The 16,084-nt window shown below is 41.1% G+C and overlaps 1 protein-coding gene across 2 annotated transcripts in view; it reads right to left on the bottom strand.

Annotated features, from left to right (window-relative positions):
• Positions 1–3,012: 3,012 nt before the first annotated feature.
• The window catches only part of Clcn4 (chloride voltage-gated channel 4), a 70,205-nt gene continuing 57,133 nt past the window's right edge, over positions 3,013–16,084 (bottom strand). For both annotated transcript variants that reach the window (XM_005358701.1, XM_005358702.1), the window contains exons 12-13: positions 13,877–14,093; positions 3,013–5,497 (exon numbers count right to left, since the gene is read on the bottom strand). In XM_005358701.1, the coding sequence (XP_005358758.1) occupies positions 5,407–5,497; positions 13,877–14,093 (308 nt within the window). In that variant the 3' untranslated portion in view covers positions 3,013–5,406. The remainder of the gene's footprint in view (positions 5,498–13,876; positions 14,094–16,084) is intronic.

Below are 16,084 nucleotides of genomic sequence, written 5' to 3'. Positions count from 1 at the left end.
TCTTGAATGCCTTTAAGTGTCACTGATACACCAATGACCTGATTTCCATTTCTAACCCTATTGATTCCTCTGATCTCTGTACTTGAAAGTTTAACGTTTGTTTCCCCATCAATATTTTCATATGAATTTCCTTGTCTCATCTAGGACATCTCAGTCAATATAGCCAGTCTATCAGGAAGCTTGTTGGCTCTTCCACAGCAATCAAGTCTTTATTCATGAACTTGACTGGAGCAAGCTTCCATCCTTGTTCATCTGGCCAGACTCCTGACTTCCAGACTCACTGTCCATCAGACAGAATGGTTTGTGAGCAGCACAGCAGCACAAATCAAGTTATGTTTAAACCCCTAGAAACATCTAAGTTATTCCTCAAAATCCCGAGTCTTTACCTGCTCCTTCAAGATCCTCAGATATCTACTAATGTTTGCTCTCCCTCCAAAAAAAAAAACCTTCAAACACATCTGCTGCTGCTCCAAACCCTACCGCATCTGTAGCCATTTGCCCTGGATGGGACCATAGCAGGCTAGGCCCCTTCTATCTTAGGACGATTGCACATGATGGCATCTCCTGTTGAGGATATTCTCCCCCAAACTTGTTTCATTTCTAGTCAGAGGAAAACTCCTTTCAGTGCAGATAATGATTAGCAACTCTTCTGAGTATTTCTTTGGTCCTTCCTTCTCTTTTTCAATTTTCTTTCAAGCTTTCAATAGAAAAGAAATTATAGATAGTGGGGATGGACGCAGTGCAAGCCCTTCTGGTTTCCACTTTCATTAAAATAAAGAATGTCATGCCATACTTCCTAGCCTCCAACACAGAGCAGACATACAGATAGCATGGGGAAAATGATCCTGCCCTATACTTAGAAATCCAGAGGCCCAGTCTGAATTTTGATTTAGTCATTGCCCACTCTGGCAAGAACAAGGCGTTTTAAATTTAACCACATTGGCATCACAATCTTCACAACAATCTTGCAAAGCAGGTCTTTCCTGTGGCTGGGTGTGTCAGCAAACATCACCAGGATGTCTCAGAAGTGCCTAATGGGAAGAAATGTGCAGTGAAATCACCTCTTTTCCACTTACAACATGCTTGTTGATAACTATTCTAGTTTTCTTTTCAAAAAGAGTTCAAATGTTTAATTTTTAATAAGGTACCAAACAGCGCTACAGTTTTTTTTTTAAAAAAAACAAATAACACATTACTATGTGGTGTTTCAAAACCAAACGTGAACGTATCCCATAAAATCACACATAGGCTCATTCCCAGCACACCTAGCATGGCAAATAAATAGTTATTACCATGCTTGTAAAATGGGATTTGGTTAATATTTCCCAAGTCAGATATACTGGCTCTGTGCTCATGTAAATCATTTCAAAGGTTAGAAGCTGAGTCTGATAAACCACCACCCAAATCCAAAAGGTGGGATATTGTAATTATTCAATCATTCTTTATGATTTTCTCATCTTCTGCAGCACAGCTCTGATAATGAATAATGAGCAGAATATGCACATGTAGATAACTTAAGGTTGTCACCTAAATGGAATGAATCATTCTCAAATGTACAGTTTCTGTGACTTAGCAGTTTCAAAACGTGTCTGTTTACATCTTCTCCTTGGTAAGACCTTTGGGAAGTACTGAGCAGAGACCTGTTCTTGGGAACAGGGAGAGCTGAATATTTGAAGATTTCCTTTTGGCACATTTGCCTTTCCCTAAAAGTCACAGGAATATCTACGTTCCCATGAAATGCACTGAAAACCATCAAGAATAAATCCACATGTCTTTGGTGGGGGGAATAGCCATTCTTTGGTGTTCTATAACCCATTTCCTTAGTCCTAGGGAGTAAATGCAAAGCATACACCTTCTCGATTGTACTTTCAGTTTTGTTTAGGTTTAGTATTGAGAATAGATTCAGAAACACTCCAGAATGTTTTACCGATACCTGAAGATTTTGGTTCTGGAAAGGGGTAGGAGGATTATTGGGAAAGACGTTTATTTCACCTTCATGTCCCAGTTCTTATCAGACCACCAAGTGAATGGAAGCTCTATATTGGTATACAGCAAATACCATCAGAATTACTATTGGAAGCTTTCCTAAGAGTGACAAAGAGAGCCTGGGTGGTGGCACATGCCTTTAATTGCAAAGGCATGTGGATCTCTGTTAGTTCTAAGGCAGTCTGATCTACAGAACAAGTTACAGAATAGCCAGAGCTGCTACACGTAGTCTCAACCTCCCCTCCCCACAAAATGAAGAGTGAATTCAATGGCAAATGATCCCTTGAGAGATGGGCTCCCTGGGAGACAGACTTCATAGCATACTCTCCATCCTTGACCTTAACCTGCTTTTCTTACCACAGCGCCGATCCTCAATCCCACAGTAGAGGATCAACTTGCAAATGAAAAGAAAGCGGGCTTATTTCAGTCCAGTCACACTTTCAATTATTTCAATGAGTTTTAGCACTAGGAGAAAGACACAGCGTTTTCAATTTCCCCTTGGTAACTCTGGCCCAGAGTAAATTTATTCCCTTGTCTTACCTCATGGACTCCACTAGATTAGAGGGGAATTTCTGATTCCACTGCTGTGCACTTTTTTGTTGTTGATTTTTGTTTCTTTTTCCTTCCTTCCTTCCTTCCTTCCTTCCTTCCTTCCTTCCTTCCTTCCTTCCTTCCTTCCTTCCTTCTTTCTTTCTTGGTTTTCAAGACAGGGTTTCTCTGTGTAACAGCCCTAGCTGTCTTGGAACTTTCTCTGTAGACCAGGCTGGCCTCAATCTTACAGAGATCCACTTGCCTCTGCCTCCCAAGTGCTAAGATTAAAGGTGTGGGCCACCACCACCAGTTTCGCATTGTTTCATAAGCTACCTATTACACACACACACATGCACACACCACCACCACCAAAAAAAAATAGGGTTAAAGGGGCTTGTGGATTATAGAAGGCCTGGCTATGTGACTAATACTCTCCTTCCATTACAGACCAACTCTGAGAAGAGCCACCTGGGCAAAGAAGGGAACCATATGAAGTAATCTTTCACACTTACAATTTACAGTCCAGGAAAATTCAGCTTCATTTATAAATGTGCCATGCAAAATCCAATAACAGCCTTAATATTAGGATCTACTACTTAATATTTACATGCTGTGAATGAGACTATGAACCTCATTCTCAAACCAAGGCTTACTTAAAATTTCTATTACCTGGCTATTTTCACACTGATGTTAGTGTTAATCACTTAGTGTTATTTCAGAGGGAGACAATTAGTAACAGAAACAAATAGTTAAAACTATAGTATTCCACGGTTGTCAGCATGATCTGACTTAAAAATGATTGCTTTTCAGAATATATATTTCTTGCAACGATGAGAAGATTCACAGAAACCCACTTGTAACTAGGGCTTTATTTAAAATTAAAATTCCTATTAGGCCTGAGAAATGGACTCAACTTCGGAATTAGTTTTTCTCTCAAATGTAAAAAAATGGGTAATATGTAAAAATATTACAATAACGTTTAGAGGAATATTTGGAAGGACTGTCAAGGATGAGAGAGTAAAACAAGATACAAAAGATAATGGTGGGACGTGATGATGGAATTTAATATGACAGATACATTCCCCTCCCCAAAGCCAATCCTTCTTCCCTATTAAGAAACTCTAAACTTCATTCAGGGAGTAATGTGTGTCTAGCTAAAATTTTTCCTTCCAGTACTTGCATATATCTAGGAGGATGAGACATATGACAGAATTCCAGCGAATGCTGAGAATCTCTGGGAAAGCTTATCTTTCCCACATATACACATTTCATCTTGTTACCTGCCTCGTAGACATTACAGCTAGCATCTGGGCAACATTTTTACAACTATGAGGCAGTAAGCCAAAGGCAAGAGGATAAGAAAAGCGGTAATGAAATACTAGAAGAATTTGAATTTTTGGAAATAATACGGAGACAGTCCTGAAGTGGCCATCTCCCAGATTTCTTACTAAGACTCCTCGTCAATTGTGCTTTCAGTTACATACAGTCAAGTGCACATGTACCGGATACATCAATATCCAATGACAATAAGATAGAAAAGAATGATGATGACTGAGGGAAAAATGAGGGGCAAAGATGAAATGAAATGGCAAATGACATAAAATCCTACTGAGATCATGCAATGGACCTACAACACTAATTCCTTCCTTCAGAAAAGACAGAAGTGCAGAATAAGTCATTAGGTTCAAATACAAAGAGACCCAATGCTTCAATTGGCTGAATCAAATGTAACTCTGTCCTGTGCTGTGATTGCTATTACAAAAGTACATGCATAGGCATTGAAACTGGATATTTTATATCCTACAGAGAAGAGAATGGAAGAGATTTAGAATCAATTTACTATTTCTCTTGTAATCCATTAGAAGGAATTCCCATTGAGAACTCATATGCCTCATTCTAATCATGGCTCTATCTGAAAGACCTGAGAAGAGAGTTAAGTAGAAACACTGGGTAGCTGGTTTTTGAGTATTGCACATGCTACTTGGAAACAAAAACACAGTAACACAGTACAGCAATCTGGGAGCACACAGGCAATAATCCATGGCAGGTGCTAGACTGGTCTATATATCAAACACACAAGTAACCATATAAATAAATGAAGCCAAAGCTTTGGGGTTGCAAATCAGTGATGAGGCAGGTGTCCCCTCAAAGTAAGAATGCATCCTCTTATATGAGAGGAATGTCCACACAGCACTACATGTCCCAAAAGTTCACTGTCCAGTCTAAAAGTATTGGTCTTCTTTAGAGAAGTGGTTTCTTCATGTTCACTATGGTTCACTGAACTGATACTGGTTCAGACTGATAAAGAAGCAAAACAATGGGCTTGAGAACAAAAGCAAGAAATGAGATCTTCATGAGTAGACCCTTCAGGGTCTGCTTGTAGTTTTCACTGTATCCAACTTTAATTTCTTTTCTCTTCTAGTAAAGTAAGCTCAATATCTTCCCTATGGTTCCTTAACACAATAGCAAAATTGTAGGAACCAATATATAACAGTGGCATGCTGATACCCCTCTTTGTCAAAGTTTCACATGTACTCCAAAATTACAAACATCAACCTTGAGTGAAGGGACCAAAGTTTTTTGTGTTCCACATCCTCGTATAATTCATGTCATTTACACATTCCCACATGCCCTCAAAGCAGTTAGTAACTAACTCATTAAGAAACACGGCTTGGATCACATAAGTGGTTAACGTTATAAAATGCCTACTAATTTATGGTTTGCCTTTTTTAAAAAAGTTTCATCCTTCTCCCCTTCTTTCAAACAAGGCTTTCATTTCTTCTGCCCTCTCAGCACATGGTCTTTCACTGGGATCATAATGCATCATTTGATTATTTCTTTAAAAATTATACATTTATTGGTCTTCTCAAAACATTTGCAGCCTTATTGCTAATTAAACATGATGGATTCTGGGTCTTGGTTTGCCATCTGGGCCATGTGTCTCAGAACATCTTTTTTTGTGATGATTCCAAGAAGTCTCCTGGAGTGGAAACAAAACAGAAAAAAAGCAGTCAGCCTGACAGAAGAGATTCATGACCAAGCTCAGGGACAGACAAAATTGCCTAGCTTCCTTTGTAGGTAGGAAGGACCAATAGAATGTGCTCCAGCCAATGGCCTGTGTGCAAAGGTGACAGGTCCCTCTCTCAGGTCTCCTGTGCAGCTCTCTTGTCTTCCACTCTCCTCACCTGGCATCCAGGGACAACAGAATCAGTGAAGGACTCTGATGCACAGAACACTGGTTAATAAGTCATGAGACTGAAAGACATGGATCCCTGAATGACTGTGGTGAAGAGCCTGTACCTGCAACTAGGATGGAATAGGTGAGAAAAATGATTCTTTCTTTCTCTGCTTGTATGTTTTGAGACAGGCCTATGCAGGCCATGCCTTAAACCTGAAGTCCATGTCAGACTGAAATTTCTGATCTCCCGGCCTCAGTATCTCAAATGTAGGATTATAAACACACACACACACACACACACACACACACACATATACATACATATATATGATTAGCATAAAAAATAAATGGTTATTGCATAAGTCACTGATATCACAAGTTTGTTTGTTACACAGGCTGTGAACCTACAGTGACTAACACCATGCCTTCAATTTTAAGATTGTAATCAGTTTATAAAGAACTATTAAAGCTATTGTCACAACTTGGCCACACCATAAAAAGTCTGAATATAAGGGTTTTCCTAGAATAAGAAATTAAGGTAGACATGGTAGTATATGCCTATTAATACTAGCACCAAGCAAGCAGAGAAAAGAAGAATGCCATATGTTTGAGTTTAGCCTGACCTACAGAGGGAGCTCCAGGCAAGTCTGGGGTACAAAGTAAGACTGTATTCAAAAGAAAGTATTCTACTTTTAATTTTTTTGTTACTAGATGGGTAAAGTACAACATACACTCTGACCAAATACACATATCATCTCCTCTTCTAAAATTCCCTTGTATTCAATTCTGAAGAGTGTCAGTCTCTAGGGTTTGTTTTCTCTCTGTCTCTGTCTCTGTCTCTCTCTGTCTCTGTCTCTGTCTCTCTCTCTCTCTGTCTGTGTGTGTGTGTGTGTGTGTGTGTGTGCGCGCGCGCGCGCACGCAGACAGGGACACACACAGAGGCACATGCAAATACATATGTGCGGTGCATGTACTTCATTGTGTACACGTGTGTGCCAAAGCCAGAGGTTAACTTATGGGTCTTCCTTCATTGCTAAGCACCTTATTTTTAAAGACAACTCTTTCATTGAACCTAGAGCTCATTGATTCAGCTCGGCTTGAGCCAATGAGCTTCAGAGACCCTCCTGCTTCCTGCTCCGTCTACCCCATAGTGCTATGGTTGCAGATATGCAATACTACACCCTGCTTTTATGATGTTAATCAGCATACAAACTCACAATTTCACAGCAAGCACTTCACCAACTTAGCCAGGAACCCAGTTCCCAGAGTTGTTGTTATAGGTTTATCTGAACTGTACAAACCTAGAGATTGGGATGCAAATAGGGCTCCTGGATGATACTATGCCCATTTGAACAAACATTCATGCCAACCTTGCCTTCATTCTTCTATTAAATACTTGAATAATGGTCTGTGGAATCAAATCTTCTCCCTTTGGTGAAGTGAATTTTCCTACAAAGACAATGTGAACAAATTTCTTTGGAAAACATTCTATCACCTAGTAAGTTTGATCCATCTCCATCACAATGGGGAAAAAAAGGATCAGGAAGCAAGCTCCAGCAGCCTCTCCTCAGAATTATAGAGCAATATAAATGACAGGTCTCTACTTAATAGGGCTGTGTTAAGCCCCATAAAAATTAGAAATCACAGATACAATGCACTGTCATTTCACTCAAGCCTAATTAGGCCAACTCATGTTGTGCTACCTGGTAGTTAATATGAAAAAAGCTACATTTGTCAAGGGGTGGCCATGTCAGCTACAGCTGGTGAACAAATTAGGCTGTCGCTGATCACACTGGACTTTAAACAATCTAGGAAATGTGGTATCTTTTTGCTGTTATTTTCTCAAGGCAATCCTCCTGTCTCAGGTTCCTATGTGTTGGGAATACCAGGCATAAGCCACCACACCCAGCAAAATATGTATCTTCAATGCCTCACAACACAGTAAAATTCTATTGAAGCTGTTTTGTGGAACAGAAATGCTGCTCTGGCAAATCTGCGAAGATGACCTGCAGTCTTGGAATCACTCAGCCTGTACTGCTGTAACAAAATGCCACAGACATGGTGGCTGAATTAAAGTGTAAGATCAAGGTGCCAACATGGCAGTTTTCCCAAGGCTTATCTTCTTGGGGGACAGATGGGGACCATCATGCTCCCGCTGTGTCTTCATATGGCCTCCTCTCTGTTTATAGATACTCTTTGGGTTCTTCCTCTTTTTTAAGGGACACTAGTCCTGTTGGATTAAGGATCTACCAAAATGGCCTCATTTAACCTTAAGGCTCAGTGCTTCTCCTCACACAGCCATACTAGGGTTAGGGCTTTACTATAGTAATTTAAAGGGAGACAATTCAGTCCTTCCCAGGATTTCAACCGTCTATATTGGATAATTGTGATAAACCATTCCCTCTGAATGCTTCCCTTTCCACATCATATGCAATTCTAAAACTTATATAATACGTTGGTTTGGCTTAAGTGAACTTATTGGGTTCCCCATATGTTGGTCTACTAATATGTTGGTCTAGTCCTCAAACAACCTAATGGAACTAAACATTGACACCCTTCTTGTAATGGCATGCTGGCTTCTCCTGGGAATCCATCCACAAGTGTGACCAAAGCCAAGGGAAGTGCGGTATTCTGGGCTTCTTACATAGGAATGAGCCTGGCTTCTGCTAGTAACTCCTGAAAATCCTCTTTTCAAACTTGATTTGTCTCAGATGTTTGGGGATCAACTGCCATAATCAGGGACCCTGCATTCATCCAATGAGAGGTAATGATTTTCCCAGTGACACTGTTATCCAGTATTAGGTCAATCACCATGCTTCAGTAGAAATATCACTGAATCCTCAATATTGCCCTTGGGTCTTCATAGTCATATGTAGCTTTTGAAACCAATACTCCAGGGGCCTGAGTCATGTCAGAGGCTTGAATGCCCCAGGGAAAGAAGACAGTTTTTCCCTCAGGGTCAGATATAATTTGTTCTCATTCTGCTGATACTAATTAGTTTCAAGAATACAACAGAGCTAGCAAGGGGATTTGATGCTGGGAGAGGTCACTGTTTAAACCCAACTGGGAGTGTCTAGTGAGGATCCTTCCCAGATGGCTCTAGCTGAATATGTTCTAATCTTGATCTAAATGATACTCTGTACTCTTCTGCACTCCAGCAAGGCTTTACTCATGACTTCTCTACTTTGATACTTGTGGTAATTGGGGCGTTCTTTGTAGGGAGTAACCTGTCTTGTACATTACTCAGATTCTAACTGCTACTTGCTAGCAGGACTGCTACTCACCCCTGCCCTCCCCCACAAATGTAGCAACCAAATTTCTTCAGATACTACCAAATGTTACCCCTTATTGAGAACCACTGTCCAAACTAAAAGGAAGGGAGGGAAGGACTAAATTAATTAAGTGACCACATTACTAAGCAACCCCACTTCTGGTTATATTGTCAAGAGAACTAAAGACATGTCTGCTTAACAACTTACACACTAATCTTATTTCCCAATAGACCCAACTGGAAACAGCCCAAATGTCTAGCAATAGAAAAATAAATAGACAAACAGTGGTTTATCCATACACTGAAAAGTTATGCCAGGCGGTGGTGGTGCACACCTTTAATCCCAACACTTGGAAAGTAGAGGCAGGCGGACCTCTATGAGTTTGAGGCCAGCTTGGTCTACAAGAGCTAGTTCCTTTACAAACCCCAAAGCTACAAAGAAACCCTGTAGTGAAAACCCAAAAAAAAGTTATTCTGTAACTAAAAACATAGATGAATCTTGAAAATACTATACTAAGTGGAAAAGACAATCACAGAAGGGCATACAGTATATGACCCCCTTGATATGACACATCCACACAGCTAAGACAGTAGTGATTGCCTAAGACTAGTACAAGAGGTGACAGCTAAGGGATACAGGCTTTTCTTTAAAAGTACTGGGAATGTTTTGGCTTTGATGGCGATGATGGATGCAAAATTCTTTTTCTATTCTAACTACCTAATTATATATTTTAAATGGGTGAATTGCAGGTTGTGCAGTTATCTCAATAAAGCTTTAAGAGGGCCAGCAAGATGACTTAGCAAATAAAAGTGCTTGCTGTGCAAGGCTGAGACCTGGATTTGATTTCTGGAACCCAAGTGAAAAAAAAAAAGTCAGGATACAGCAGCATGCATCTGTAACCCCAGCATTTCTACAGCAAAATAAAAGACAGAGAGAGAGGATAAGCACCTGGGGATGCTTAGAGAAGACGGTAATATAAAGTCCACAGCAGAACAGAAACAAGAGAGACTCTGCCTCAAATGAGACGATAGGAGAGAAACAACTCCCAAAAGTTGTCCTCTGGCCTTGACACATGATCTGTGGTGCACATGTACTCATACACTGCCTCACAAGCACATTATATGCACATTCACAGCCAATTCTTATTCTTATTAATAAGTATTAAATTATTATTATTATAAAAATTTCATCTGTAAAAGAAAAGGGAATCAATAGAAACAAAGACGGGATCACATGGACTTACACAAAGTCCACCTCTTTGTTCAGATGTTAAAATCTGGTGATAGGAATAAAGGACAGGTGAAGAACTCTAGTGCAAGGGACCAGTTGCTGGAAGTGGAAAAGCATGGTTATTTTCAAGTGTTAGGAATCCGGTGTTCTTTCAAAATTAAAAAAGAAAACAGTTACTAAGCTAATTGCATACAGTTATAATATGCCACTAAGTAAACCATGATCAAGAATGAAATATGGGCAGATCAGATAACAGGGACAGAGCATTCATAGTTGCTCTTCTGGTGGCAAGGGCCCCCCAGCTGAGCATCCTCAACATGTAAACAGTGCTTCAGCTTAACAAGCTCACTCATCTTCTGCCATGTATTTTTTATGCGAAAACACAGATCATCATGACTACCTCTGTAACACTTGCCTTGGGTGATGTCGCTTAGATTGGATTCTTTATTCCTTAGTAGATGACAAGTTCCTTAGCTTTGTGTGCATGTGTGGTGCTTAGGATTGAACCTAGAGACTCACACGTGCAAGGTAAGCACTCTACTACAGAATCATGTTCCCCATCCTCTAAAGTTTTTTTTTCTTTTGAGATAGGATCTCACTAAGTTGCCCAGGCTGATCTTGAACTCACTCTGCAGCCTAGGCAGCTTTGACTTTGCCATTCTCCTGACCTAGCCTCCTGAGTACATGGGATTTCAGGCTGGAGCCACTCATCCAGGGGACTTTTAATTTTAACACTTGGTTTGAGTGGTGCTGGGCATGGAACTCAGAATCACGTGCACACATTAAGTGACGTACCACTGAGATATATATGTGTGTGTGTGTGTGTGTGTGTGTGTGTGTGTGTGTGTGTGTGTGTGTGTGTTTATCCCTGGCCTTCTATTTTAAAAACCCTTTGAGCCTTCTCCAGTTTTCAGCCACAATGAATGCTCAGTAAAAACACTAACTACAGTAATATCTCCTTGCAAAACCTATGGCCACTATCATTTGCAAGGTGATGAAACCATACATACATACCCTTCATTTGTCTATATAGTCTGGACCTTGTTTTATTATCTTTACCCTTGAAACAGAAACCAAAGATCTAATATAGCCATGCGTGGTAACATGGGCCTATAGTCTCGGCTCATGGAAGGCTGAGGCAATAGGATCACTTGAGCCCAGAAACTTGGGGGCCAGGCTAGATAATTCGGTGAGATCAGTCCCCTAACCACTACCACCACCACCCACAACAACAACAAAAATCAAGCATTTATAGCTCTGAAAACCTCTTCAAGTTCTGTGACTATAAAGTATGCAAGTTAGATTGGTTCCACCAGCTCTGAGGAAATATACGTTCTAGCTCTGCCTTGGCTTTGAGCATAAACTACACCCTGACCTGCAATGGCAAAATATCAACCCAGAAGGAAGCAACATCAAATCTAGCAGGCATCATTAGTGGCAGTGAATGTCCTGTTTGATTTAAATAAAGTGTTTGAACTCCTAGCTACTTTCTGTGGCACTCTGTGAAAATCGGTGAATTTGAAAATGGCCAGATTTATGCCAAAGGACCTAAACTGAAGACTGAAGCAGCTGAAGTCTTCTGAGACAGCTGCCCAGACCCCTGATTGGGGTGCACCCAACAAGGATAAGGGAAACCTAAAATAATCACCCAGACTTACTTTTCCTTTCTAGAACAACTAGGGGTAAAAACTCACCCAAACTTCATCTTAGTTCCTGAAGACTTCTTAAATTCACACACTCTGTGTACAAAGCACCTCTGGTTCCTAGTCTAGTTTTATGAAAATTCTGGGCCCCAGGCCCAGGGACAGCCTGCAGACAATCAGGTCAATGGACAGGCTCAGACTCTCATCCACTAGAGCAGGGAAGGCACATGGCAATGAGACGCATCAAAACCATGAGCTAGCTTGAGCTGTGCCTGCCCTGGCTGAATGCCCAAGGAGAAGATGAAAGGCCCCACAAACAAGGATCCCTTGCCAGCACTATTGTATCAGCATCTGTATTTGTTTAAAACATGTAGAGCCAAAGAGAGAGAGGGAGCGTCGTTTTCTCTTAGAACATTCAGAGCCAATTTCAGCACCCAGATCTTCACAGGAAAACCTCATGGGGCTCCAAGAGGTATAAGTGGGCATTGGGGGCAGAATTTCCTGACTGAACTAGAAATTCCAATGATAACTGACATCAGCCTATTTTAGAGGAAAGGAGAAACTGCCATACATTTGAGCTGGCCTGGGCAATCATTGTAGTATTTACCCCATGCTGAAAACCCAAGTGCAGATATTCATTTCAGTGGTTTTCAAAGCGGGATCCCCAGGAGCTTGTGAAACCTAGAGGTGCATTCTCTGTATAGGAAGGGCATTCTAGTGTGTGTTCAAGTGCGAGGAAGTAGAGAGTACCTCCAAAATCCATGGGCAGTGTGATCTGTAGCCTCAGTGAGAATGAAGGAGAAACCTGTCCTGCCAATTCGAAGTTCTACAGGTAAATCTGCACACTGAACGTTTGCAGTCTGTACCCCTGTTACTAGATCAGCAGGAAGAAGCCAAATGAATAAGATTCCTTAATACTTAGCCCAGGATCCTTCTACTATGACACTACTTTTTTTTTTAAGTCAGATTTGTGGTTTTGGTGCAGGAAATGTGTTGTACACTGTAGAATATTTAGCAGCATTGACTCTGGAAAAGTAGACTATGTTAGACCTCTGGAATCTATTTGTAGATCACACACACACACACACACACACACACACACACTGGTCATCCACCCACATTCTGTCCTCATGTGAGAGTTAAGAGCCACACCCAACCTGCTTGCTCTGATGAATTCCCATTCCCTCCCTTGACTCCTTCACAGTAACTCAAGAGCAACAGCCCTTCAGACATCCACTTCACAGCCAACTTTGTTTTTCCCCCCAAGGGAAAATATTTGTTGTCATATTGTATTTCCCAATGATTTATCCAGTGCAAAATGTACAAACTTACTTTAGATTCACATTCTTTTAAAATGATGTATGGTTGATGAAGGTTTCTAGAACTATGCACCTAAGTCTATTTTCCCCAGAGCTCTTGCAGTTTCATTGCTGCTGCTTTTTGGCATACTAGTAGGGTTGTGAAGAGCTTTTATGCCATGGAATTTGATAGCTTGATGACATCATTGCTGAAACTTTTGCTTTGTGTTCTTATAGGGCAGGAAATCAACAACACAAATATCAAATGGCCATGGTAATGCCTAAGATATAGTTCCCTGGGGGCCATTCTTCAGGCTCAGAGGTGTGGCTCAAGTTCCACAGCCTCAGAAGAATGCGGAAGAAAGGTGTCCAGTCATCTGTCCTCTCTACTCCCAGCTTGGAGGCTGGAGATAAGAGAACTGCTGTACCTTCTTCCTAGGCCAAGTGACACATAGCAGAAGAAACAAGCTGCTCTTTAGCTCCTCCCTTTGTTTCAACCTTCAGACTGAACACAGGCAACAGGCTAGCCTAGAAGTCTATAGTCTAGTCTAGAAGTTTCTCCCTCTTCCCTCTGCTTGAAATTCCCAAGCTTCTTGTACATTTTCTTCTCAATACATTCAACTCAACTTAGAGGTATCATCTCTCAAGGACTGGCCCACCCCAATGGAGTTCCTTAAAGGCAGATACATTAAAGCTGGCCATAGTACACATATTTTCTTCCCTTGTCTGGCTACTCACCCACTCCGTGTCACCAGGCATTGCCGGAGCCCCAGTTTCCGGAAGATGTCCACAACAGTCTCCATGGGTGTGTGGTCTGTGACAGTGAAAGGGCTCAAGTTCAGGATGCGCCTCAATTTCAGGGGATGTGGGCTGTTAGCAGGCAGCTCAGGGGGCTCCTCTGTGAAGTACATGATGGAATTGCTCACGATGCCCTCTTGCCTCTGTCTGGCATTCTCTAGAATAATGGCAAAGAAAAAAATGATAAGACACACACAAAAAAAATCTTGTATTAACTACCCCCACCTGCTCTTATACAGCATCTCACAAAGGGGAGTTCAGAGGGCAAAAGGCACAGTCATAACAAGTACTTCAGCCAAACATCTGTGAACCTGGCATCCTCACATGCTGTGAGGGGGGGCTCTGCTGTGACAAGAATGTTCACTGCCAATACCTTGCAAGATAGGCCCCCACCAACATGGCCTTTTGCAAATGTCCACTGTTTTTTTCCTAGACTCCAGAGCACTCCAAAAGACCAAAGGTCCTTCATCCTTGCTTTTACACCATCTCACCATGGACTGAAGTTCGTGAGGACAAGAAACCTCATTTCACTGCCCAATAACCTTAGCACATTGATTTTTACAAACGAGCTTACAACTGGCCTAAATGGCATTATGAATCCTAGAGGAATGAGAAACCAATAATACTTGTCCAGGCTCACAGCCCAGAAATGCAGCTCAATCCCAAATATGACCCTGGGGACCAAAGAAACAAGCCCAGAAAAGCTACATCCCTCTGCTTCTTAATTCTCCTCTCTTTAAAATGTGCCATTTCATAGATTTCACAAAGAAAGATAGTAAAACTGTTATGGTGGCAATTAGTCTATTTCTGTCTGTAGGCAAGGCCATATGAAGCTAAAGAGAAAGTAGAGTAACCGGAATTCATTAGAAATACAGCTTAATGTAGTGCTAGAAACCCAAGCTATTTTAAGTCACACATGAAATAAATCCATCGGTCTCAAGATATTTCTCCAAGGCCATTTTCCTTCGCTTGGAATTTTAATCTTCCTTTTAGTTCATGGGAAAAGGTTAGGGAAAATGTACAGCAGGGCCTGCCTTAAAAAATGAATTCCAGTACAATTCTTAACCTCCTCAAAGACTACTATTCTCCTATATTGTTCCTTCAGAAATAAAATTCTTACTGCCTCCTCTAAGAGCATTTAGTGCAAGAGAGTACACTAATGGAAAACTGGCGGCATTTGGAGTCAGGCTGAGTCTGAAAGGGGGGCTCTGTTGTAAAGAGGAAAGGAGGACCTGCTGGGCAAATGCCTGCACATTATATGGGTCAGGTTGAATCTAGTTATATCAAATGGGATGTGATTCAACCACAAATACCCAATGACACTGACGTGCATGTTTTCAACTGCAGGTCCTACATAATCCACACTACGGGCTCCACACTGTGCTCTTGTTTCCTAATCCAAGGGGTTCTGTCTTAAAGCTCTCAGGCACAGAGGCCATATTCAGTACATACTTATTTGCTCATTTCCACAAACCAATATATTCTCTTAAAGCCCTACATAACATAATTTCCATCCACTTCAACAATCATATTTGAACATCAGGATTGGATAAAGCCACAAGCCTTAATCAAGAACTGATCACACGGATTTGCCAAGCCCCTCATAAAACCAACGAGCCCAGATGCTGAAATAAACAGCAAGCTCATGTTTCCTCAGAATCTACTGATACTGTTTGAGCCTTGATAATAACAGCTACACATTCAATGAAGAAACCTTGATAATAACAGCTGCACATTCAATGAAGAAACCTTAATAATAACAGCTGCACATTCAATGAAAAAACCTCGATAATAATAGCTACATATTCAATGAAGTCTTGCACACCAGCACATCATTTTTTGCCAAGTTCTAAGCATGCAGTAGGCACAAAACATTTTGTTAATGATTTATTTTTGACAGGTGGTGGTGGCACACGCCTTTATTCTCAGCACTCAGGAGGCAGAGGCAGGCAGATCTCAGTGAGTTTGAGGCCAGTCTGGACTACAGGGTGAGTTCCAGGATATCCAGGGCTACACACACGCACATGTGTGTGTGAGAGAGAAGGGAGGATCTAGAAAGAAAGAAAGAAAGAAAGAAAGAAAGAAAGAAAGAAAGAAAGAAAGAAAGGAAGGAAGGAAGGAAGGAAGGAAGGAAGGAAGGAAGGAAGA

The sequence above is a fragment of the Microtus ochrogaster genome, chromosome X (assembly GCF_000317375.1).
Source record: "Microtus ochrogaster isolate Prairie Vole_2 chromosome X, MicOch1.0, whole genome shotgun sequence".
NCBI classification, from domain to species: domain Eukaryota; kingdom Metazoa; phylum Chordata; class Mammalia; order Rodentia; family Cricetidae; genus Microtus; species Microtus ochrogaster.
This window is presented reverse-complemented; position numbering and strand designations above follow the sequence as displayed.